Source organism: Scyliorhinus torazame, chromosome 3, assembly GCF_047496885.1.
Source record: "Scyliorhinus torazame isolate Kashiwa2021f chromosome 3, sScyTor2.1, whole genome shotgun sequence".
NCBI classification, from domain to species: domain Eukaryota; kingdom Metazoa; phylum Chordata; class Chondrichthyes; order Carcharhiniformes; family Scyliorhinidae; genus Scyliorhinus; species Scyliorhinus torazame.
This window is the reverse complement of record NC_092709.1, coordinates 73622395-73649611: the sequence shown is the minus strand read 5'-3', so window position 1 is coordinate 73649611 and position 27217 is coordinate 73622395. Positions and strand designations below refer to the sequence as shown.

Below are 27217 nucleotides of genomic sequence, written 5' to 3'. Positions count from 1 at the left end.
GTAATCCCAGGCTTTCATTGGTCATGCTCAGATGAAGTTCTTGAAACTAACATCGTGTCAGCTGAAATGGTTAGCGGATGGTCAGATGTTAGTTGAATAACACTAAGTGAGAAGCAGGCTGAATTTAGAAGGTTCAGAGGGAAAGTGAAAAAACAAAGAGAATGTATGGGAACAGACTAATATAAAATAGAATCCAAAATTGTGTAGACATATAAATAATAAAAAGGTGGTAAAAAGAGTGGGAATGATTAGGGACCTAAAAGAGAATATGAGCACGATTCTCTGGCCTCATGGGTGCTCTCACTCGAGCAAAACGAGTCTGTGAATAGCGGGAGAGGCGGAAAATGAGAAACGCGCCGGGTGCTAAAGTGTTTGCAATGCAATCGGCCCACTCCCGTAGGCAAAATCGGGATCTTGCCGTAGCGTGCCGAGAAACCACTTAAGCCCTTTCCGCTTGTTACCACACTTAGAAATCTTTCCGGAGAATCGCGCCCTATAAATATGGAGTGGAGGGACATGGCTGAGATAGAAAATTAGGATGTTGCACCTGTCTTTACCAAACATCAGGGCAGCACGGCGGCACAGTGGTTAGCACTGCTGCGTACGGCACTGAGGACGCGGGTTCGAACCCAGCCCAGGGTCACTGTCCGTGTGTAGTTGCACATTCTCCCCGTGTCTGCATGGTTTCACCCGCACAACCCAAATATATGCAGATTGGTGGATTGGCCATGCTAAATTGCTCCTTAATTGGAAAATATATTTGGGTACTCTAAACTTATTTTAAAAATGTCTTTACCAAACAAGAAGATGCTCCCCAAGAAAAACAGAAGATATTTGAAATAGTGGATGAGATAAAAATTGAAAATATTCGCAGGAATAGGCCATTCACCCCTCCAGTCTCTTCCACAGTTCAATTTCTTCATGGCTGCGGCTTGACTTCAAAACAAGGGAATTGTCAGCTCAAACAGAAATAAATATGGTTGATGTGATAACCATTCGAGTCATGGCTGCAGTGTGCCTAATGCTGGGATCTGAATATTCAAGGTTACTTTAGATTTTGTGAGGGCAGAAGCTAGGAAAGGATGATGAGGATGACATTAAGACAGTAGTGAGCGATGACCTTGGTTCGAAAGGTCAAATATACAATTCTTATAAATTGAGGGAAGGAATGAGAAAAGAGAAGAAGTAAGTTGTCGGAGTGGTTCATAGGCCTAATAGTAAAGATGCTGTAAACAATCGGTGTTTCTAAGAAAGGCACTAAAATCTTGGGTGATTTTAATATAAATATAGATGGGACAAATCAGATTAGTAAAGGTAATGCAAGGGTGCTATCCTATTCTGCCCCAGCCACCCAGGGGGATCTGTAAGATGAGTTCATGTTTTGGGACAATTTCTTACAGCCGCAAGTTCTAGAGCCAACCAGAGAGCAGGCTGTTCTACAGTAGTGTGCAATGAGCCAGGTTTAATTAATAATCTCATAGTAAAGGAGCTTTTGGGTATCAGTGCTCATAACATCATTGAATTTCACATTTAGTTTGAGGAAGAGAAGAGTGCATCGAAGATTAGTGTTTTAAACTTAAATATTGCAAGGGTATGAAAATGGAGCTAGTAAAAGTGAGTTGCGACAATGAGTTAAGGGGTAGGTCAATAGAATTACAAAGCAAACATTTAGGCGATTTTATAACATTCAGCAAAGATACGTTCCAGTGAAAAAGAAAGGCTCTAGGAGATTGGAGCCATCTGATTGAAAGAATTCTGCAAAGATTAGTGGTAGATTACAGGCTGAATAGAAGTTTTAAAAACTAGCAAAGAATGACCATAACAATTAGTATGGAGAGAGAAATTGGAGCATGAGCTGAAGCCAGCTAGAAATATAAAATCCGATAATAAAGGTATTAATAAAGGGAAAGAGTAACTGAAGCGAGCATGGGTCCTCTTTGAGAGTGATTCTGGGGAATAAATAGTGAAAGCACTGAACATATATTGTGTCAGTCTTCACGAAAATGGGAAGGAAGGAACTTAAAATCACCAGGGGAAGGGTGCTGAGAAACACATTAGGACTAAAGGCAGAGAATCATAGAATTAACAGTGCAGAAGGAGGCCATTCGGCCCATCGAGTCTGCACCAGCCCTTGGAAAGGGCACCCTACCCAAGCCCACACCATTACTCTATCCCAGTAACCACACCCAACCTTTTTTTGGACACTAAGGGCAATTTAGCATGACCAATCCACCTAACCTGCACATCTTTGGACTGTGGGAGGAAACCGGAGCACCCGGAGGAAACCCACGCAGACACTGGGAGAACGTGCAGACTCCGCACAGACAGTGACCCAGCCGGGAATTGAACCTGGGACCCTGGAGCTGTAAAGCAACTGTGCTAACCACTATGCTCAGTGAAGTCACAAGGACCTTTTTTGAATTAATTTATGAGACGTGGTCATCACTGGCTAGGCTACCATTTCTTGTCCACCCCTAGTTACCCCAGAGAAAGTGATTGTGAGCTGCGTTCTTGAACTGTTGCAGCCCCTGAGGTGTGGGTACACACACACTGCTGTTCGGAAAGAAATTCCATTATTTTGACCCAGCGGAAGTGAAGGAACAGCAATGAATTTCCAAGTATTATGGTGAGTGACTTGGAGGAGAACGTCCAGGTGGTGCTGTCTCCAGGCATCTGCTCTTTTTCTAAAGTGGGTTTGGAAAGTGCTGCCTAAGGAAGGTTGCTGAGCTCCTGCAATGCATCTTGTAGATGGTGTACAGTGAAGGGAACAGAGGGGAAATTATTAGAATTAATTCTTAAAGAGATTACACTTGGGCACTTAGAAAAACTCAAGCTAATTGGTAACTGTCAGCATGGTTTGTGAAAGTGAAGTCATGTTTCACCAATTTATTGGAGTTTTTGAAGGAGTAACATGTTCTGTGGATAAATGGGATCCTGTAGACATACTGTACATGGATTTTCAGAAGGCATTTAATAAGGGGCTACATCAAAAGTTTCGCAGAAAAGAAAAGCTCAGGTGTGGATTTGGCACGATTTGGCAACCGTGTTGTGCCCGGACGACAAATGAATTCTGGGGGAGCCTCAAATCAAGCTTGGCGCCGGGCCAATTGCAAGACACTTCCAATGAGATAATAATATTTGTCTAATTTAAATACCCCGACGCCGCATTCACATGGTGCTCGGAAGTCAACGGTCGTGTTTGCAAGGCCTCAACCAGGGGCCGATTGGCACTGGTTTCCACGAGTGTGTACTAGGCGTGATGGCATCTGGGGGGGGGTGCTGGTCTTGGAGGCTCTTGGATCCCCCTGGGTGGCTGGGGCAGAATAGGATAGCACCCTTGCACGCCACCTGGGCACCCTGGCAGTGCCAACCTGGCAGTACCAGGAGGACTGCCAGGCTAGCAGAGCCAAGATATCAGGTTGGCACTACCTGAGGGGCCATCCCCATGAAAGGGGGTGAGGGAGAGTTTGAGGGGGAGTGCAGAAGGGTTGGGGGGGACACGGGGGAGAAAGGGGTAGCCTTTTAAGATGGTGTGAGGAGCAGGCCCTGCTGGCAAGTGTTGGAAAGCTTTCAAAGTGTGGCCTCGATGGGCAGAAACTCCGAGGCCCAAAAAAGGGCGAAGTGCCAATGAATAACGATCTCAATCTCTGCATTGCAGTTGTTGATATCCACACCGCCAAACACACCCAAAACCAGACTTTGAAATGTTTCCGGTGAATCGCTCCCATTATTTCTTTAACAAAAACATCTTTATATTGGTATTTGCAAAGTTACCCCCTGATGCCCCCCCCCCCTTCCTCCCTCCGTTGGCCTTCAGCCGTGACCTTTCTGTGGATGGGGGGAGGATATTCCCCCCCCCCCCCCCCCTGCGTTGTTTCTCTTTGTCCCTCTCAGGCTCCCTCCTTGTTTTACTTTCTTTTCCCTTTCTAATCCTTCCAGTTTCACTCTCTTGGCTGTTGTTGGCCCCGAACAGGTTTTGGAACAGACTGACAAATTGCCCCCCATGCAGTCAGGAAGCCTTCCTCTGACCCTCGGATGGCGTATTTGATCTTTAGGTGGGGAAATTCCAAAAGGTCAGCTAGCCAGTGTGCAGCTGTGGGTGGTGCTGCTGATCGCCAGCTGAGCAGGATTCTCCGTTGTGCGATTAGGGAAGCGAAAGCTAGGGCGTTGGCCCTCTTCCACATGTGTAGCTCTGGCTGCTCTATTACCCCGAAGATTGCCACATTCAGGCATGGCTTCACCCTCACCCCCACAACCTTGGACATTGCCTCTGAGAAGGTTGTCCAAAACCCAACAAGTTTCGGACAAGCCCAGAACATGTGGGTGTGGTTGGCCGGCCCCTCTGGCTCTGTTCACATTTGTCCTCCACCTCCAGGAAGAACCTGTTCATTTGGGTTCTGGTCAGGTGTGCTCTGTGCACCATTTTAAACTGCATGAGGCTGAGCCTTGCGCAGGAGGAGGTGGAGTTGGCCCTGCTCACTGCTTCGCTCCAGAGTCCACACCCCACTTCTGTCCCCAGTTCGTCCTCCATTTCCGACTGGTCTCGTCCAGTGGTGTTCGGGCTCTGTCCAGTAGCTGTCGATATATTTTCCCACAAATTCCCCCTTTCTTACTGTCCGTGTTCATCAGGTCCTCTAATAGTGTGGACTCCGGGGCCCAGGAGTACCCTGTGGAGGAAGTGTTTTATTTGCAGGTGTCTCATTTCCTGTCCTGTCAGCAATTCCCATTCCTCCATCAGTTCGTTCAGCGTCGCTAGTCTGTGTCCTATGTAAACGTCCCTAACTGTTAGCGTTCCCCTGTCCTGACTCAATTTTTTAAAGACAGAGTCTAGCATGGCTGGCGGGAATCTGTGGTTTCCGCAGATGGGGGACATCTTGGTCAGCCTGAAGTGCTGTCTTAGTTGGCCCCACGTTATCAGTGTGGCTGCTACCACTGGGCTAGATGTGTATTTCGTCGAGGGGTTTGGAAGTGCTACCGTGGCTCGGGCCCGGAGGGTCATTCCCTTGCAGGAGGCCTGCTCCATCCGCACCCACTCCAAGTTGGGTTCGTGCACCCATCCCCTCACTCTTGCTGCTACTGCGGCCCAGTGGTAGTATTGTAAGTTTGACCGTGTCAGGCCTCCCTTGATTTTCCTCCTGTGCAGTGTTGATTTGGGGACTCTTGGGTTCTTGCCCCCCACACAAACGCCATAATTAAGCTATCTACATTTTGGAAGAAGGCCTTGGGGATGAAGAGCGGTATGTATTTAAACAGGAAGAGGAACCTCGGCAGCATGTTTATTTTGATCACCTGCATTCTACCCGCCAGGGAGAGTGGGAGTGCGTCCCACCTCTAGGTCCTTTTTGACTTTCTCCACCAGTCCGTGGCTATTGGGTATCGGAATCTATTTTGGGCTATTTTAAATGGGAACCCCTCCAGCTCTGTCCCTCCCCCGTTTGGGTTCACTGGAAATGCCTCACTTTTGCCCAGGTTGAGTTTGTAACCTGAGAAGGTTCCGAAATCTTTCAGGATCTGCATGATTGCTTTCAGTCCTTCCTGTTGCTTTGAGACGTACAGGAGCAGGTCATCTGCATAGCGTGAAACTCCGTCTCCCCTTCGGATGCCCTTCCAGCTTCTCACGTCCTGCAAGGCTATCGCCAGGGGTTTGATTGCTAGTGCAAACAGGAGCAGGGACAATGGGTATCCCTACCTTGTGCCTCTTTGTAGCTGGGAGTATTCGGAGCTGGTGGTGTTACTTTGAACGCTTGCCTTGGGAGTGTTGTACAGGAGTCTCACCCAGGCGGTGAATCCTGCTCCTAGCCCAAACCTTTCCAGTACCTTGAGGAGGTACTTCCATTCGACTCAGTCAAAGGTCTTTTCTGCGTCCAGGGAGACGATCACCTCTATCCCCACGCCCCCCCGTTGGGCGGCTCAAAGGTAGAAGGTCTTGGATGCTCGGTTAACCTCTTTTGTTCCGCTATCAGTCTGCCTCTGCTGTCTTTTACCTGCGCTATCTCCCTCGTGGCTGCTTGCTTTCTCAGCTGGTGAGCCTGCCCTTTGTCAGTGTTTGTAAAAGGTCGCCCGTGTCTGGCGGAGTTGGTGCACTGCTTTCTTCGTGGATAGCAGGTTTAACTCCATTTGTAGCTTTTCCACCTCCGCCAACAGCTCGATGGTCGGGGCCTCTGAGTACTTTCTGTTGACCTCCAACGTGGAGTTGATCAGTTGTTGCCTGGCCTCCCTCTCTTCCCTATCTTTACGTGCCTGGTAGGCTATAATTTCCCCTCTGCTCACAGCCTGAGATGTTTTCTGGCAGAAGGCCTTGTCGGCCAGGAGGTCCATGTCCAGCCTTGCATCCATGTAGTGTGGAGAGTGTTCGGAGATAACTATCGCGGAGTATTCCCAAAGAACAAAGAAATGTACAGCACAGGAACAGGCCCTTCGGCCCTCCAAGCCCGTGACGACCATGCTGCCCGACTAAACTACAATCTTCTACACTTCCTGGGTCCGTATCCCTCTATTCCCATCCTATTCATGTATTTGTCAAGATGCCCCTTAAATGTCACTATCGTCCCTGCTTCCACCACCTCCTCCGGTAGCGAGTTCCAGGCACCCACTACCCTCTGCGTAAAAAAACTTGCCTCGTACATCTACTCTAAACCTTGCCCCTCTCACCTTAAACCTATGCCCCCTAGTAATTGACCCCTCTACCCCGGGGAAAAGCCTCTGACTATCCACTCTGTCTATGCCCCTCATAATTTTGTAGACCTCTATCAGGTCGCCCCTCAACCTCCTTCGTTCCAGTGAGAACAAACCGAGTTTATTCAACCGCTCCTCATAGCTTATGCCCTCCATACCAGGCAACATTCTGGTAAATCTCTTCTGCACCCTCTCTAAAGCCTCCACATCCTTCTGGTAGTGTGGCGACCAGAATTGAACACTATACTCCAAGTGTGGCCTAACTAAGGTTCTATACAGCTGCAACATGACTTGCCAATTCTTATACTCAATGTCCCGGCCAATGAAGGCAAGCATGCCGTATGCCTTCTTGACTACCTTCTCCACCTGTGTTGCCCCTTTCAGTGACCTGTGGACCTGACTCCTAGATCTCTTTGACTTTCAATACTCTTGAGGGTTCTACCATTCACTGTATATTCCCCACCTGCATTAGACCTTCCAAAATGCATTACCTCACATTTGTCCGGATTAAACTCCATCTGCCATCTCTCCGCCCAAGTCTCCAAACAATCTGAATCCTGCTGTATCCTCTGACAGTCCTCATCGCTATCCGCAATTCCACCAACCTTTGTGTCGTCTGCAAACTTACTAATCAGACCAGTTACATTTTCCTCCAAATCATTTATATATACTACAAAGAGCAAAGGTCCCAGCACTGATCCCTGTGAAACACCACTGGTCACAGCCCTCCAATTAGAAAAGCATCCTTCCATTGCTACTCTCTGCCTTCTATGACCTAGCCAGTTCTGTATCCACCTTGCCAGCTCACCCCTGATCCCGTGTGACTTCACCTTTTGTACTAGTCTACCATGAGGGACCTTGTCAAAGGCCTTACTGAAGTCCATATAGACAACATCCACTGCCCTACCTGCATCAATCATCTGAGTGACCTCCTCGAAAAACTCAATCAAGTTAGTGAGACACAACCTCCCCTTCACACAACCATGCTCCCTCTCACTAATACGTCCATTTGCTTCCAAATGGGCGTAAAAAACTTGCCTCGTACATCTACTCTAAACCTTGCCCCTCTCACCTTGTGGTACGCCTGTCCCACCCAGCCCTTCCTTATCAGTAATCTGTCCTTCTCCCTCAGATGTGTCTCAGGTAGATTATGTCAGGCTTCTCAGGTGGGCGAAGACTCTGGATCTTTTCACTGGGCCGTTGAGTCCCCTTACGTTTCAGGTGACTATCTTGATGGGGGTTTCTGACCCCCCCCCCCCCCCCTGTTTCTGCGGGATCAAGCATACTTATCTGGTGGATGTGCCCCCGCACTCCGGGGTTTGCCTTTGTTAGGGGGCCGTCCAAAATGGCCACGGTTGCCACTCTCGCCATGAGGTCGGAACCCTGCACTCCAGGATTTCCCTTTGTCCTGGGGGCACACAACATGGCCGCCAACTGTGTGTATGCCATGTGGGTGCGTCCCTGCACTCCAAGGGTCTCCCTGTGTTTAGGGACCCTCCAAAGTGGCTACTTGCGGTGCCACCTTGATTCCTCAGCCTGCTCCATGACTGCTGAAGCCTGTGCCTGTCTTGTTGCCAACCCTTTCTGCTCCTTTTCTGTTCTATGAGTTCCTCCCCCCCCCCCCCCCGTTTCCTCCCCTCCCTGCATTATCTCTCCTTTCCGTCTTCCCCCCCCCCCCCCCCCCCCCCCCCCCCCCCCCCCCCCCCCCCCCCGGGCCAGGCGCTCCCTCTCCCCTGAGAGGTGTGCCGTGGTCCCCCTTCCTGCCTGTCTTCTCGTGCTAGCCCTCCCTGCTAGTACCATGGCTCCCCTCGCTGGGCTAGTCTAGTCCTGTCTCTATTCTGTCTCCGTTCCCTTTCTTGCCCCCTCACATGTTTCCCTTATCCTTTCTCCCTTCTCTCTGTCTTCCAATTTGACCCCGAGAACGAGGCAGCACAGTCCTGTGCAAACACAGAGTCTGTACAATGGGCCTTGGTCTCATCTTGTCCTCCGCTTTCTGTCCTTTTTCCCCGCTGCCCTCACCGTTGCTGCATTTGTTCTTTCTGCAGGTTGTTCGTTCGCACAAACTCTTCAGCCTCCGCTGGGGTGCTGAAGTAGTGCTCTTTCCCCTTGTACGTTACCCAGAGTCTGGCCGGGAACAACATGCCGAATCTCATCCTGCTCGAGTACTGACTTTGCCGTATTAAATTTGGCCCTCTTTTTTGCAAGGTCTGCCCCAATGTCCCGATACACCCTAATTCTGTGTCCTTCCCATGAGCACGACTTTGGCTGTTGGGTCCACCTCAGGATCTTTTCCCGATCCTGGTACCGGTGCAGTTTCGCGATTATCGCTGTCGGCTGCTCTCCCGTTTTGGATTTTGGTCGTAGCGTCCTGTGTGCCCTGTCGAGTTCGGAGGGGCTTGGGAAGCTGTCCCTCCCAACTAGGTTGCCCAGCATTTGGCCGATGTAGTTTGTTGGGTCCCTTCCCTCAATCCCCTCTGGCAGTCCCACGATATGGACATTCTGTCGCCGGGACCTGTTTTCCTCGTCCTCGACCTTCCCCTTCAAGTTCCTTTGCGCCGCCATCAACCTCTTCACTTCATTCTCCAAAGCCACGATCCTGTCACTCTGGTCAGTTGACGGCGTTTCCAGGTCCAAGATCGTCTTTTCCTGGGCTTCCACCTTCCTTCCCAAGCTGTCTATCGTGCGCTGGAGGGTGGCTATCGCTTCTGTCACCACCTCTTTCACCACCACCTGGAACTCCCATTTTAATTGCCTCCCTCATGGCGGTCAGCTCCGTAGTGTCCATAATGTTTGGTGGGGTTACTGGGTTATGGGGATTGGGTCGGGTCGGCGTGTGGGCAGAGTAGGGACGGGGTGTAGTTAGGGTACTCTTTCCAAGGGCCAGTGCAGACTCGAAGGGCCAATTCTATAACACAGTGCAAAAGACAAGGCTGACGAGTTTGAAACAATCTTCAGCCAGAAGTGCCGAGTCGATGATCTATCTCGACTTCTTCCTGAGGTCCCCAGCATCACAGTTGCTAGCCTTCAGCCAATTTGCTTCACTCAACATGATGTCAAGAAACGCCTGAAGACCATGGATACTGCAAAGACTGTGGACCCTGACAATATTCCAGCATTAGTACTGAAGACATGTGCTCCAGAACTAGCTGTGCCCTTTGTCGGCATAAGCAGCTACTGAACAATGTGGAAACCTTTTTTTTCCTTTTTAAAAATTTAGATTACCCAATTCATTTTTTCCAATTATGGGGCAATTTAACATGGCCAATCCACCTCTCCTGCACATCTTTGGGTTGTGGGGGCGAAACCCACGCAAACATGGGGAGAATGTGCAAACTCCACGCGGACAGTGACCCAGAGCCGTGATTGAACCTGGGACCTCGGCGCCGTGAGGCAGCAATGCTGACCACTGCAACACCGTGCTGCCCTGACAATGTGGAAAACTGCCCCAGATATGCCCTGTCCACACAAAACATGACAAATCCAACCTGCCCAATTACAGCTCTATCTCTGGCACTCTATTTCTCTGTCCGGGTCTCTGGCACGAGGTCTGGCTCTGGGGCTCAGAAGGGAAGGGGGGAGATTAGGAGAGCACTAGTTATAGGGGACTCAATAGTTAGAGGTACCGACAGGTGGTTCTGTGAGCACGGGCGAGATTCTCGGATGGTTTGTTGCCTCCCGGGTGCCAGGGTCCATGACGTCTCGGATTGTGTCTTCAGGATCCTTAAGGGGGAGGGGGAGCAGCCAGAAGTCGTGGTGCACTGATGCGACCATCAATTCACTCGAGACGGGAGTAGAAGTAAACTGTGGCTTTAATCAACTTAGAACAGTGCCTGCCTGCGACTGATCCAATACTGAGAACCGCCAGGTCGACTGCTCTTTATACCTCCCTTCAAGGGGAGGAGCCATGGGCGGACCATACAGGCCCCAACATGTTCCCCTATGGATAATGCCATACAATGGCCCATAGGAGGACCCCACAAGGGCAACAGCATAGCACAGATACAAATACAAGGGCAACAGCACAGATACAAATACAACGGTGGATTATTGGCATAATACATTCACCACATGCACATTGGTACCAACGATGTAGGTAGGAAAAGGGGTGTGGATGTAATAAACGAGTTTAGGGAGTTAGGCTGGAAGTTAAAAGCCAGGACAGACCGAATTGTCATCTCTGGTTTGGTGCCGGGACCACGTGATAGCAAGGCTAGGAATAGGGAGAGAGTGTAGTTGAACACGTGGCTGCAGGAATGGTGTAGGAGGGAGGGCTTCAGGAATTTGGATAATTGGAGCGCATTCTGGGGAAGGTGGGACCTGTACAAGCAGAACGGGTTGCATCTGAACCAAAGGAGCACTAATATCCTGGGAGGGAGGTTTTCTAGTACTCTTCGGGAGGGTTTAAACTAACTTGGCAGGGGAATGGGAACCAGATTTGTAGTCCAGCAACTAAGGTAACCGATGTTCAGAACGTCAAAGCGTGTAGTGAGACAGTGGGGAAGGTAACACTGACAAAGGAGAGTACTTGCAGGCACGGAGATGGGTTGAAGTGTGTATACTTCAACGCAAAAAGCATCAGGAATAAGGTGGGTGAACTTGCGGCATGGATCGGTACTTGGTACTACGATGTGGTGGCCATTACGGAAACTTGGATAGAAGAGGGGCAGAAATGGTTGTTGGAGGTTCCTGGTTATAGATGTTTCAATAAGATTAGGGAGGGTGGTAAAAGAGGTGTGGGGGGGGGGGGGTGGCGGCATTGTTAATTAGAGATAGTATAACAGCTGCAGAAAGACAGTTCGAGTAGGATCTGCCTATTGAGATAGTCTGGGTTGAAGTCAGAAATAGGAAAGGAGCAGTCACCTTGTTGGGAGTTTTCTATAGGCCCCCAATAGCAGCAGAGATGTGGAGGAACAGATTGGGAAACAGATTTTGGAAAGGTGCAGAAGTCACAGGTTAGTAGTCAAATATTGAGTGGAAACTCTTTAGATCAAATAGTTTGGATGGGGTGGTGTTTGTGCAGCGTCCAGGAAACTTTTCTAACACAGTATGTAGATTGTCCGACCAGAGGAGAGGCCATATTGGATTTGGTACTTGGTAATGAACCAGGGCAAGTGATAGATTTGTTAGTAGGGGAGCATTTTGGAGATGGTGACCACAATTCTGTGACTCACTTTAGTAATGGAGAGGGATAGGTGCGTGCAACAGGGCAAGGTTTACAATTGGGGGAAGGGTAAATATGATGCTGTCAGACAAGAACTGAAGGGCATACGTTGGGAACATAGGCTGTCAGGGAAGGACACAATTGAAATGTGGAACTTGTTCAAGGAACAGATACTACGTGTCCTTGATATGTATGTCCCTGTCAGGCAGGGAAGAGATGGTCGAGTGAGGGAACCATGGTTGACAATAGAGGTTGAATGGCTTGTTAAGAGGAAGAAGGAGACTTATGTAAGGCTGAGGAAACAAGGTTCAGACAGGGCGCTGGAGGGATACAAGATAGCCAGGAGGGAACTGAAGAAAGGGATTAGGAGAGCTAAGAGAGGGCATGAAAAATCTTTGGCGGGTAGGCTCAAGGAAAACCCCAAGACATTTTACACATGTGAGAAATATGAGAATGACTAGAGCGAGGGTAGGTCCGATCAAGGACAGTAGCGCAAGATTGTGTATTGTGTCTGAAGATATAGGCGAGGTCTTGAATGAGTACTTTTCTTCAGTATGATGCACGATCAATGACTACTAAAGCGAGGTTGTAGTCCAACTGAAGGCTTTAATAAGCTAGATGTTACCCCCAGCAGCTCAGGTACAGAAAGAAGGCTGCGGGTGCGGCACGGGCTCTTGTACCCTGCCTTACAGGGCGGAGCTACCATACAGCTTGACCAATGGGAAACATACAATATCTACCAATGGTGTTCCAGCATTACCAGATACCGTAATACCTCTACACAGACTACCACATTCACCCCCTGTTAAAAAAAAGTCCGGCGGGGGTGGCGGCTTGGTATTACAACATGGTAACGTGGTAGAAGTTATAGTTATGGAGGGACCGTAATACCTCCGTACAGCCTTTTGTCTTATTGTCGTAACTATTTACAATTTCACAATTAACTATATACACTTTAAGATGAAGCAATCAGTCGATCGGGGGCCCTGGTCGTCCTCTGTGATCATCGAAGCTTTGGTGGTGACGCCGGTGGAGGCTCGGGCGTCTGTGACTCTGGGAGCATGGCCTCGATCTCTGTGGCAGCTTCAACACCCCTAGACAGCGCTGGTGGGGAAGCCGATTGACCTGGGAAGGGAGCGTCTGCGGGGTGCGTTGGTGGGCGGGGGGGGGGGGGGGGGTCTAGATTGGGCTGGCGGAAGAACCGATCCTCGTGGGAAGGGGGTGGCTGTAAGGTGCACCGGTGGGAGGGAGGGTGGGGCTGGTGACTGGAGTATGCGTGGGGATCCGGCGGGCGCCAGGTCTCGTAGGGAGACGGTATCTAGTCGGCTGTAGGGGTAGGCGTACTGGGGGTTAGCGTGGAGAAGATGGACCTTCTCGACCAACGGGTCCAACTTGTGTGCCCGCACGTGTTTTCGGAGCAGGATGGTTCTGGGAGCTGCCAGCCAGGTCGGGAGCGAGGTCCCAGAGGAGGACTTCCTGGGGAAGACCAGGAGACGTTCGTGAGGTGTTTGGTTGGTCGTGGTACAAAGCAGTGACCGGATGGAGTGGAGGGCATCCGGGAGGACTTCCTGCCAGCGGGAGACTGGGAGATTCCTGGACCGTAGGGCCAGTAGGACGGTCTTCCAGACTGTTCCGTTCTCCCTCTCTACCTGTCCGTTATCCCGGGGGTTGTAACTGGTCATCCTGCTCGAGGCAATGCCCTTGCTGAGCAGGATTGACGCAGTTCGTTGCTCATAAAGGAGGACCCCCTATCACTATGTATGTAAGCAGGGAACCCGAACAGCGTAAAGATGCTATGGAGGGCCTTGATGACGGTGGTTGCGGTCATGTCGGGGCAGGGGATGGCGAATGGGAACCGGGAGTACTCGTCAATCACGTTCAGGAAGTACGTGTAGCGGTCGGTGGAGGGGAGTCCATGCTGAGGCGTTCAAGGGGATGGGAAGCCTTTATCAGGTGCGCTCTCTCTGGCCGGTAGAAGTGCGGTTTGCACTCCGCGCAGATTTGCCAATTCCTGGTGGCTGTCCTGACCTCCTCGATGGAGTAGGGCAGGTTGTGGGTCTTGATAAAGTGAAAGAAGCGAGTGACCCCCGAGTGGCAGAGGTCCTCATGGAGGGCTCGGAGGTGGTCCACTTGTGTGTTGGCACGTGCCATGGGACAAGGCATCAGGAGGCTTATTTAGTTTCCCGGGACGATACAAGATCTCGTAGATATGGGTGGAGAGTTCGATCCTCCACCGCAAGATCTTATCGTTTTTTATCTTGCCCCGCTGTGCATTATTGAACATGTAGCCAACCGACTGTTGGTCAGTGAGGAGAGTGAATCTCCTGCCGGCCAGGTAATGCCTCCAATGTCGCACAGCTTCTACTATGGCCTGGGCCTCCTTTTCGACTGAGGAGTGGCGGATTTCGGAAACATGGAGGGTACGTGAGAAGAAGGCCACGGGTCTGCCTGCTTGGTTGAGGGTGGCCACCAGAGCTACGTCGGACGTGTCGCTCTCGACCTGGAAGGGGAGGGACTCGTCGATGGCGTGCATCGTGGCCTTTGCAATGTCTGCTTTGATGCGGCTGAAGGCCTGGCGGGCCTCTATCGACAGGGGAAAAACTGTGGATTGGATTCGGGGACGGGCCTTGTTCGCATCGTTGGGGACCCACTGGGTATAGTAAGAAAAAAACCCTAGGTAGCGCTTTAGGGCCTTGGAGCAGTGAGGGAGGGGGAACTCCATAAGGGGGTGCATGCGTTCAGAGTCGGGGCCTATAACTCCATTTCGCACTACGTAGCTGAGGATGGCTAGGTGGTTGGTGCTAAACACTCATTTATCCTTGTTATATGCAAGGTTAAGGATCTTTGCGGTCTGGAGGAATTTTCGGATGTTGGTGTCGTGATCCTGCTGGTCGTGGCCGCAGATGGTGACATTATCAAGATACGGGAATATTGCCCGTAAACCGTACCGGTCAACCATTCGGTCCATCTCGCGCTGGAAGACCGAGACCCCGTTAGTGACACTGAAGGGAACCCTTAAGAAGTGGTAGAGCTGCCCATCTGCCTCGAAGGCAGTGTACTTGCGGTCACGAGTGCGGATGGGGAGCTGGTTGTAGGCGGACTTAAGATCCACTGTGGAGAAGACCTTGTAATTCGCGATCCTGTTTACCAGGTCGGATATGCGGGGGAGAGGGTACGTGTCCAGCTGTGTAAACCTGTTGATGGTCTGACTGTAGTCGATGACCATCCTATGCTTCTCCCGGTCTTTACCACCAGTACTTGAGCTCTCCAGGGACTGTTGCCAGCTTCAATGACTCCTTCCCTCCGTAGCCGTTGGACCCCTGACTTAATAAAGGTCCGATCCTGGGCACTGTACCGTCTGCTCCTGGTGGTGATGGGTTTGCAATCCAGGGTGAGGTTCACAAACTGGGAAGGCGGATCGACCTTGAGGGTCACGAGGCTGCAGACAGTGAGAGGGGGTATAGGGCCGCCAAATTTGAAAATTAGACTTTGGAGGTTGCACTGGAAGCCTAACCCTAGGAGTGTGGCCGCGCATTGGGGAAGGACGTAGAGCCGGTAATTTTTAAACTCCCTTCCCTGGACCGTGAGGTTTGCTACATAAAACCCCTTTATCTCTACTGAGTGAGAACCGGAAGCCAGGGAGATTTTTTGATTAATGGGGTGGACGGGGAGAGAACAGCGCCTTACCGTGTCGGGGTGTATGAAGCTCTCCGTGCTCCCAGAGTCGATTAAGCAGGACGTCTCGTGCCCATTGCTTAGTACCGTTATTGTAGCAGTTGAGTGTTCGAGGCCGGGACTGGTCCAGGGTCACCGAGGCTAATCGCGGCAGCAGTTGAATGTTTTCTTCGGGCGGTGTGTGGTCAGCCGAGCTGGGGTCCTGAGTCCATCCAAGATGGCGGCGCCCATTGGTCGCACATGGCTGGGGGTGCACAAAATGGCGGCGCCCAAGCATCGTATGTGGCGTCCACGGGACAAGATGGCGGCACCCGGAGGCCGCACAATGCCCTGGATGAGGAAGATGTCGGCGCCCGCTGGCCACACTAGGACCGTGGAGAGGATTGTGGTGGCGATCCGCATTCGCCACCGGAGACCGCAGTGACCGCCCGGGCCTGGCATACCGCCACAAAGTGGCCCTTTTTACTGCATCCCTTGCAGGTGGACGTGCGGGCCGGACAGCGCTGCCGGGGGTGCTTGGCCTGCCCGCAAAAATAGCAGTGGGGATCCCAGAGGTTGCCAGGCCGTTTTGCAGCACAAGCTTGCGGGGGGATGGGAGATGTCTCGGAGTTGGCCGCGGAGGGGGATTCCACGCTGCCCAGGGGTCTGTCGCGCGGTCGGGGGCGTAAGCGCGGGCGTTTCGGGAGTCCACATCCAGGGAGACGGCAAGAGCCCGTGCCTCCTTGAGGCCTAGGATGTCTTTCTCCAGCAATCGCTGGCGGATTTAGGTGGACCGCATACCTGTAACGAAAGAGTCCCGGATCAAAAGTTCTGTGTGGTCGCTCGCCGAAACTTGCCGTCAGCTGCAGTTTCTCCCCAACTGCAAGAGCGCACGGTAGAATTCTTCCAGCGATTTTCCCCCAGGGATTTGTTGCCTCGTCGCTAGCAGATGTCGGGCGTAGACCTGGTTTACTGGGCGAATATAATGTCCTTTTAGCAGCTCCATTGCTGCATCGAAGTCGTCTGCGTCCTCGATGAGGGTGTAAATTTCTGGGATCACCCTCGAGTGCAAGACTTGCAATTCCTGTTCTCCAGTGGGTGTGTTTTTGGCCATTCCGAGATATCCGTTAAAACACGCCAGCCAGTGCTTGAAGGTTGCCGCTGAGTTTGCCGCGTGGGGGCTGAGTTGCAGACACCCCGGCTTGATTCGGAGCTCCATCCGTTTAAATCTAGCTTATTAAATTGATGCACGATCAATGACTACTAAAACGAGGTTGTAGTCCAACGAAAGGCTTTAATCTAGATGTTTCCCCCAGCAGCTCGGGTACAGAAAGAAGGCTGCTGGGGCGGCACGGGCTCTTATACCCCTCCTTGCAGGGCGGAGCTACCATACAGCTTGACCAATGGGAAACATACAATATCTATCAATGGTGTTCCAGCATTACAAGGTACCATAATATTTCTACACCAACTACCACACAGTATTTACGAATGAGAGGGGCCATATTGTTGGAGAGGACAGTGTGAAACAGACTGGTCAGCTCGAGGAGATACTTGTTAAGAAGGAAGATGTGTTGGGAATTTTGAAAAACTTGAGGATAGACAAGTCCCCCAGGCCTGACTGGATATATCCAAGGATTCTATGGGAAGCAAGAGTTGAAATTGCAGAGCCATTAGCAATGATCTTTTCGTCCTCTCTGTCAACAGGGGTGGTACCAGAGGATTGGAGAATGGCGAATGTCGTGCCCCTGTTCAAAAAAGGGAATAGGGATAACCCTGGGAATTACAGGCCAGTTAGTCTTACTTAGGTGGTAGGCAAATTAATGGAAAGGGTACTGAGGGATAGGATTTCTGAGCATCTGGAAAGACACTGCCTGATTAGGGATAGTCCGAACGGATTTGAGAGGGGTAGGTCTTGCCTCACAAGTCTTATTGAATTCTTTGAGGAGGTGACCAAGCACGTGGATGAAGGTAAAGCAGTGGATGTAGTGTACGTGGATTTTAGTAAGGCATTTGATAAGGTTCCCGATGGTAGGCTTATGCAGAAAGTAAGGAGGCATGAGATAGTGGGAAATTTGGCCAGTTGGATAACGAACTGGCTAACCGATAGAAGTCAGAGAGTTGTGGTGTGTGGCAAATATTCAGCCTGGAGCCCAGTTACCAGTGGCGTACCGCAGGGATCAGTTCTGGGTCTTCTGCTGTTTGTCATTTTCATTAATGACTTGGATGAGGGAGTTGAAGGTGGGTCAGTAAATTTGCAGATGATACGAAGATTGGTGGAGTTGTGGATAGTGAGGAGGGCTGCTGTCGGCTGCAAAGAGACATAGATAGGATGCAGAGCTGGGCTGAGAAGTGGCAGATGGAGTTTAACCCTGAAAAGTGTGAGGTTGTACATTTTGGAAGGACAAATATGAATGCGGAATACAGGGTTAACGGTAGAGTTCTTGGCAATGTGGAGGAGCAGAGAGATCTTGGGGTCTATGTTCATAGATCTTTGAAAGTTGCCACTCAAGTGGATAGAGCTGTGAAGAAGGCCTATGGTGTGCTAGCGTTCATTAGCAGAGGGATTGCATTTAAGAGCTGTTAGGTGATAATGCAGCCATACAAAACCTTGGTAAGGCCACATTTGGAGTACTGTGCAGTTCTGGTCGCCTCATTTTAGGAAGGATGTGGAAGCTTTGGAAAATGGGCAAAGGAGATTTACCAGGATGTTGCCTGTAATGGAGAGTAGGTCTTACGAGGAAAGGTTGAGGGTGCTAGGCCTTTTCTCATTCGATCAGAGAAGGATGAGGGGAGACTTGATAGAGGTTTATAAGATGATCAGGGGAATAGATAGAGTAGACAGTCAGAGACTTTTTCCCCGGGTGGAACAAACCATTACAAGGGGACATAAATTTAAGGTGACTGGTTGATCATTAGCAAGGCAATGTAGAATGTCGTCAACAGTACTATCAAGCGGCATTTATAAGTTCATAAGATACTCAGCAGAATTAGGCCATTTGGCCCATCCGAGTCTGCTCCATCATTCAATCGTGGCTGATCTCATCCCAGCCTTAACTCCACTGTCCTGCTTGTTCTCCATAAACCCTTCAACTCATTAGTAATTAAAAATATCTTAAATTTACTCACTGTCCCAGCATCCACCGCACTCTGGGGTCTCGAATTCCACAGAGATCTCAATCCTTTGAGTGAAGTAGTTTCTCCTCCATGCCGTTTAAATTTGCTACCTCTTATCCCAAGACTGACTTGTTCCAGCATGCTCCACAAGAGGAAGCATTCACACCATGTCTACTTTATCCATACTTTATATAATCTTGTATACCTCACTTTGATCTCCCCATATGCTTCAAAACTATTCAATTTCTCTTCATATGACTAGCCGCTCATCTCTGGAATCAACCTCGTGAACCACCTCTGAACAGCCTCCAATGCCAATACATCTTTCCTCCACTAAGGGGACCAAAACTGCAACAACCTACTCACTGAAACTCAGTTTGTGTTCTGCCAAGGCCACATTACAGCCTAAGTCCAAACATGGGCAAACACGACTAGCATAAAGGAAAATGGTTGTGGTTGTTGGAAGGCAATCATTTCAGTCTCTGGATACCACTGCAGGAATCCAGCAGGGTAATATGCTAGGTCCATTTTCAGCTGTTTCATCAATAACCTTCCCTCCATCATAAGCTTAGAAGTGGAAATGTTGGCTAATGATTGCACTATGTTAGCACCATTCACCACTCCTCAGATACTGAAGCAGTCCGTGTCCAAATGCTGCAAGACCTGGACAATATTCCAGCTTGAACTGGTAATTGGTAAGTAATATTCGAGCCGCGCAAGTAACGTTTGAGCCACACAAGTACCAGACACTGACCACCTCCAAGAGAGAAGCCCCATGACATTTAATGGTAGCACTATTGCTGAATCCCCCACTATCAACATCTTGAGGTATTATTGACCAGGAATTAAACTGGACTGGCCATATTAATACTTTGGCTACAACAGCAGCTCAGGGGCTAGGAATCCTGTGGTGAGTAACTCACCTCCTGACTTTGTAAAGCCTGTGAACCATATGCAAGACACAAATCAGGACTACGATGGAATACATTCCACTTGCCTGGATGAGTGCAGCTCAAACAACACAATAAGCTCAACACCATTCAGACAAGGCAGCCTGCTTGAATAGAACCACATCCACCACCTTCAATATCCACTCCCTCCACCAACAATGCACAAAGCTAGCAGTGTGTACCAGATACATGATGCACTGCTCCTTCGACGGCACCCTCCAAACCTATGATTTCTACTACCTAGAAGGATGAGGGCACCAAACCCATGGGACTACCACCACCTGCAAGTTATCCTCCAAGCCACACATTCAGAGCTATATTTCCACTCCTTCACTATCACTGGGTTAACATTCTGGAACTGCCTTCTTAACAGCACTTGTGTTTATAACTACACTGCATGGACTGCAGCAGTTCAAGAAGGGAGCTCACCACCACCTTCTCAAGGGTATTAGGAATGGACAATAAATGCTAGCCTAGCCAGTGATGCCCACATTTTTGCAAATTAATTTAAAAACTGACTAAATTAGCCTGTTCTCTGGTTTGGTTCTGGAACATTTTGTTCTAAGAAACTCTCAAATGCACTCAACTCAACCTCAAGGCTACCCTTTGTTAATGTGAATAGCCCAATCGATATTAAGATTAAAATTGTCTACAGTTATTGCAGTTCCTCTACATGCCCCCACAACTGTACTGCTCTCATCCTTAATTGACAAATTACCCATCTCCTTGTCCTTTTTTCTCTCTCCTTCTGAAATGATAATGCCCTTGACCATTCAGTTCTTTGCTTCAGTCAACATGTAGCCACATCTCTGTTAAGGTGACCGTGTCATACCCATTTATTGCAAATTGTGCTATCAATTTATCCATCTGGTCAGGAATGTTGCAGGGATTCAGATAAAGATCTTTTAATTGTGCCTTTTTATTACCATTTTTCCTACTCTGAACTAATTTCATGCTGCACTCTTGTGTTTGTATGCTCCTTCCTGTCATACTCTGCCCACTATCATTGCCACTGTACACTTACTGTCTTATTATTTCTCATCAACTTTACAAATATCCCCTCATATGAAGCTCCACCAGCCCCGCCCCCTCCTATCCACCCCCAATTCCCACTGGCCCTGAACTATTTTTTGTGAAACCAATTAAATTAAATCAAACGAACGAAGGGGAAATGTAAAAGGGGCAACCCCTTAAATGGATATTGTCTTAAAAACGAATCACAAATGAAACTTAAACATAAAATTAAAATGTGACTTAAGGGGTCAATGTGACACCCCAGTCCCTGCGGTGCCCAGCGGGTATGGGTGGCCTCGACGCCGCCAATGGATACCACATGGTCCCTCTCCAGGAACACTCGGCTTCACTGGCCCTGACCACGGACAAAATTAGAATTACCTCACCTAATGTGTGTGACTGTCTCCTGACAATATATCGGCAAGTGCATGCTGTGACAATTTATTGTTAAGCTAGTTGCCTTATTAAAGACCGGTAATGGTTATTGGCTCAACCTCCAAAAGAGTAAAAATGGACACAGCTGGAACAGTTTCTGGGGGGTAATTATATGGAGCTTGTTTCTCCACTGAGTTGGATGCAGGATAAACTTGCTGAAGGTAAAAGACAAGCTGCTGTCTTATTCCTCTTATCATATACTGACATTTAATAACACCTGACATTTAATGTTAACACCTCCTGGGACAGAATGTCCACGTAACTCCCCTGATGCATCGCAGTGTTCAAAGCGATGTAGACTCCAGCTGTAGACTCCAGCTCATCAACTCTGAACCAAAGTTCTTTGTGCTTCAGCCACTTATGCGATGTAGTTGTGTGGATCACACTAGTTCCACGTGCCACAGCTGCAACACTTGTGCTGCCATCTTTAATACAGTTTATTCAATAAGTTGGCTTCCAAATTTAGAAATTCCATTCAATGATAATTTACTGCACTGGAGTGCTGCTTTGGATGCATTAAAGTGCTTACATTGGAGTTTGGTGGATGAGGGAGTTAAGTGAAGAGGAGAAAGAGGTGATCCTTCAATTTTCTACTTTTCATCAGCCTCCACGAGCTGGCTCTTACTACAGGGGAAACCCATAAAATAGCGGAAGTTCAGAGAGATAACCCAAAAAGCAGCAGAGAGAGGGAGCTGGTAGTTTATAAACAAAAGCGAAAAGTGACATCACAGGAATCCTGTAAATTGATTGGTTGGTAAGTATAGGCCTTTCTGGACTTGTCAGAGGAGACGATTGTTGAATTTCAGGTGCGTTATTATATTATATCCTACTGCAGTAAACGCTTTATATAAAGTTGAAGGTATATCATTGCAGCTCGGGTATGTGGAATATGCATCCGGTGGAATGTGGGAAGTCATGCAGGCAGAAAGTGATGTTGATGAGTACATTGTAGGAAGTGTCATTGAATGCAGAAACTTGAGCTGGAGTCACTATGGTACATCTGCAAGGCTGAGAATTATGTGGATAACATATCTAGGGCAGTGGTCACCGCAGCTAGGAAGTACACAGGCGATGAGGGAATGGGTGACTGCCAGAGTAAGAAAAACAGGCAGGATCTCCTGAGCCATCTCGGTCTCGTAACTGCTTTTCCATTTTAGATACTGGTGAGCAAGATGGTTCCTCGGAAGGCTGGAGCAAGAGCCAAATTCTTGGTACCACGGGTAGCTCAGCTGCACACTGGGTGAGGAGGAAGAGTGGAAGTGTTACAGTGGTTGGGAATTCCATAGATAAGGGAGTAGACAGGTGTTTATGTGCCACAGACGTGGCTCCAGAATGGTGCTGCTCCCATGCATTTTCTGCCCTAGTCCTTCTCGGTGAAAGAGGACGAGGATTGGATAGAGCTTCCAAATGAGCATTGGTGAGCTACTGAGATACAGTACATGCATTGGTGTTGGAAGGGATGAATGTTTAAGTGATGAATGGGGTGCCGATCAAGCAGACTGTTTTGTCTGGGGTGGTATTGAGCTTCTTGTGTTGGACTCGACTTATCCAGGAAAATATCTTATTGGAGAGTATTTACTGAAGAGTATTTTATTGCACTCCTGACTTGTGCCTTGTAGATGGTGGACAGGTTTTGCAGAGTCATGTGGTTAGTCATCTCAGGATTCTGACTTTCTGACCTGCGCCACAATATATGGCTCATCAGTTAATTTTCGGGTTAATCGTAATTTCCATGAGGTTGAGATTGGCCTGTACGTTGGTTTGTAATTAGTAGTAACCGTGGCCTGATACCTAGGGTGTAGCTGTCAAATCACCTCCCCCTGCTGTTTTAATGGTTCCTGTATGCCATCCATCTATCCCCCTTTGCTGTTATCAATAGACAGATTGGAGCCACAGCAAATGGTACAGTGTCCCACACTGAGTGACAAACCTTGAGACCGAACACCTGCAAATTCCACCCCTGAAACCTATTCAGAGACACATTGTGTCCTTGTATTATTACACTTAGCAGTTTGTTTTTTACTGTGTAAGTCCTCCCAGTATAATAGAACTAAAGTTTTTAAACTGGCTTTAGTGCAATATCTGTCATCTAATGATGCCCAAGTAGCCCTCTTCAGGATCATTGATCTTTCTGTTTGAACCTCTGTGCATTGCTGTGACTCGGCCTTGTGGTTGAATGGCAACAATCCTATTGCTGAGATCTGCTCTAGAGATTTGAGTTTATAATGTAGACTGATACTTCAGTGCCACGCCTATTGGAATCTTTTGGATGGGTCTTGTGTCCAGCTTTCTACCATTTTCAGTGGGTGAGTTCATGTCCTAGACAATTATCCCTCAACTAAGAATGAAAACAGATTGTGTGATCATTTGATTCAAACTTTTTTCTTGCTACTTTTGAAATTGATTTTCTGCTGAATCAAAAAAATGGCTGGTACAAGTCACATGGCCATAGCATTGGCCCTTTGTTCTGAAAACGACCAAGAGTGGTGCAGTGATTAGCACTGCTGCCTCACAGTACCAGGGACCCGGATTCGATTCTGGTGATAGGGGATTGGGCTAGGTAGGCTGCTCTTTTGGATTGTCGATGCAGACTCAATATGCCAATGGCCTTCTTATGCACTGTAGGGATTCTATGGAACAGAAATTACAAGAAAATAATCCTCATCATCCACAGCCAGTTGTGAGGACATTATAATCCCAAAAGCAGGGGACTTGCAGGTTGAAGCCCATTATGTTAACACACCCATCTCACACCCTTTAGATTTTTTTTCTTTCAAATATATATGTGGACCTGCATTCCATATAAATTTGGACACTAGTTGGATCTAATCTAGCCTGAATAAAATGGCTGGATTTCAGATTCAGTGTGACAAATCAAGATCAGTATTCTGTAATCACACCTATGAAATCTACATAAGTGGGCTGATTGAGAGCCTGAGTAAATGGTAGAAATGTGAAAGTAGAAGAAAATATTTTTAATTCCACATGTTCCTTTATATTGTAAAATGGTATAAACACATATTGTTAAAACTGTTCTCATTAGTGGAAGGATTGAGAACATAAGCGAACAGATTTAATTAATAAAAGTAGCAATGGAGGCCAATCATAAACTGGATGTGGCAGATCTGAGATTTCATTTGACCTATTTGTTGTGGGATTGCTTAGCTTGGTCTATAGCATACTGTTTCCACAGCTTTGTATGTTTGTAGGTCTGTGTTGTAGTTTCACATTTTATGGGGGTATGTTTGGTGCTGTCCTTGACTTGCTTTCCTATATTCATTGCTTCAGAGTTGGTCACTTGGCTTCATGGTAATGGTAGAGCAAGAGATATGCTGAACTCTTGAGATTAGGGATTGCAATGGAATACAATTCTTCTGACACCTCGTAGAAGATGCCAATATTTGAGTTGCTTGATTTGATCTGAAACTATCCGATTTAGCACAGTGGTAGTGCAACAAAACATGATGGAAGGTATCGGCAGTGTAGATCTGCGACTTTATCTCAACAAAGACTATATGGTGGCCACTTTGCCAATACCCTCATGGACAGATATATCTGCAACAGGTAGATGGTGAGCTGAGGTCAAGTTAGGTTTTTCAATTAGTTCTCACCAACTGCCTCAATTCCAGTATAGCAGATATGTCCTTCAGGAACTGCCTAGCTTGGTCAGTAATCATGCAACAGATGGGCATTAAAGTCCTTCACTTGAGTACATTCTGTGCCCTTTATGCCTCTGTGCCTCCTCGAAGTGGTGTTCAATGTGGACTAGCTCATTCAGAATATACCTTTGCAAAAAGTCAGGGAATTTGTTTTATATAACAGTATAAATAGCTCTTTGGGTTGGGGTAAATTCCAGGCAGAATTAATATGCATTTTGCAATGGCTATTTGAAAGAGGTTTTGGATAACTCCAAAGATTACTGGCTCACCATATGGTTAATTATGGTTAATGCTTGACTTGAGAAAAAGGACAACATCATTTGAGGAAGAGGAATTCATGCTCATACCAAAATTTAACAAGAACATTTTGTAAATATATCTATTATTGTTATCCTATTTAGATATGATTTACTGCAAGTCAGTATTAAATTTGAAATTTTGCGGCATTAAAAATCAATCCATTTTATATCGCTACGGTTAATCTTGTAGTTTATTCATTCTAGTATAATCCCTAATCTATTAATTAATCTGATGCTAATTGTACCAAATGATTAAATACATCCTCTGCTTTAACAGGTTGGGAAGGCCCTCCACCACCTCGAGGATGTGAAGTGTTTGTAGGAAAGATTCCACGAGACATGTATGAAGATGAACTGGTACCTGTGTTTCAACGAGCAGGGAAAATCTATGAATTTAGGTTGATGATGGAATTTAGTGGTGAGAATCGAGGTTATGCTTTTGTAATGTATACTACAAGAGAAGAAGCTCAGAATGCAATCAAAATGCTTAACAATTATGAAATTCGACCTGGAAAATTTATTGGTGTTTGTGTTAGCTTGGATAACTGCAGATTGTTCATTGGTGCAATTCCAAAAGAGAAAAAAAAGGAAGAAATCCTTGAGGAGATGAAGAAGGTTACTGAAGGTGTCGTTGATGTTATTGTCTATCCCAGTGCCACTGACAAGACGAAGAATCGTGGATTTGCATTTGTGGAATATGAATCTCATAGAGCTGCAGCAATGGCTAGAAGAAAACTTATTCCAGGTACAATGCTATTTTAGGAGTAATTTAATACGGCAACTGGATTTGTAAATCCTATTGTTATAGGAGGAGTTCATGGGAGGAAAAAATGCATTGACTCAAACTGTAGAATGATATCAACAACTGTTAGGCTCCTGATTTCAACTAAGCCTTTGATTGAGCTATTGAGTGAGTGTCAGGCATTTTCCAACCCTGTCACATTTTTGGTTTCACACGGGGCCTGAAGCCAAATCTAAAGTGAGTTAAACAGAAAGAATGGTGTGGTGACTCTTTAGTTAGAAATAGTTTTAAGCCAAAAAGAGGCACTAAATTTAGTTGTGAAAAGGATCTGTAAAAAAAATAATAATTTTGCTGTAACTTTTATTGAGAATGTCTTTGGTGCTTTTGATGGTTTGTTACGGTAAGTTTGGCATAACTGTTGGGAAGGTCATTTACGTGTGTGAGCAGAATTTCTTGCAAAGCTCAACAGGGTGGGTGTCACAAGGATGTTTCCTCTCATCTAAGGGGCCTGGAACCAGGAGACAAAGGGCGCAATCTAATGGCCTCGTCGTGCCCGACCTGGGACATGCCGAAGCCGGTAAACTAGATTTGCGAAGCTCATTATGCAATGCGCGATCTCGGGAGACGTTGTGATCTGGATCTCTCCCTAAATGGGTGGGGTTCAGATTTGCATATTTAAGTGTGCAGTTAAACTTACTTAAATATGTTTGCGCCGGAGTTACCCGAGCGGACGTCATTTAACGCTTTCCACAAACATGGACCAGGCGTACCAACGCTTGGAGGGGTGTCTCCCAGGTGATCAGGGGCCCCCATGTGGTCAGGCTCTGGGCAGGTTGGCACCCTGGCACTGCCACCTGGATGCCCTGGCACCACCGTGGTGCTCTGCTGGCATCTTGCCCGTGACAGGTACTGGGCCTGGGGATGCCCTGCCCTCATGAGGTGGGGTGCAGGTCTTCGAGCACCCCCCAAGTGGGGTGGGGCATTAAAAATGGCACCCTGAACTCTTCCTGTACTGTGAACTGAGCTTGTTAGTGCAGGAAATGAGCCTGAGTGCAGCCTCGGCCGGGTGGTTGTGTGTTGTTTGCGGGACCAGAAGATCCCACCGCATGAACTGCTAGAAGATCTTGCCGGATAATATCCTTCAGAATATTTTTTCTCAATGGGATCCTTTTTGTAGGTACTAGTTAAATAAGGAGGACCTTATCTAGCATAGGTAATGTAACATTTATGGACCTCCGTATTCCTTAATAGATTTTTACATTTTCGTTCCAAGTTATAGTTATAATGACATTGAGTCCATGCTGATTTGCTGGAGAACCATGCAGTCAATCCCATTCCTCTGCCCTTTCCCTGTATCCCTGAAAGTTTGTTTCAGGGCCACAGGGAATTTCCTTTCAAAATCATTGATCATCTTTGCTTCCACCACCTTTATAGGCAGTAAATTCCAGGTTATTAATATTTGCCGCCACATCCTCCACAACTATTTCCCCAAACCTTAAATCTGTGTCGCC

General features: G+C 47.9%; 1 protein-coding gene across 1 annotated transcript in view; it reads left to right on the top strand.

The window, feature by feature from the left end:
• Nucleotides 1–27217, top strand: part of rbm46 (RNA binding motif protein 46) — a 155873-nt gene that overhangs the window by 15927 nt on the left and 112729 nt on the right. The window contains exon 2 of the mRNA XM_072495805.1: nt 25242–25709. Within this exon, the coding sequence (XP_072351906.1) occupies nt 25242–25709 (468 nt within the window). The remainder of the gene's footprint in view (nt 1–25241; nt 25710–27217) is intronic.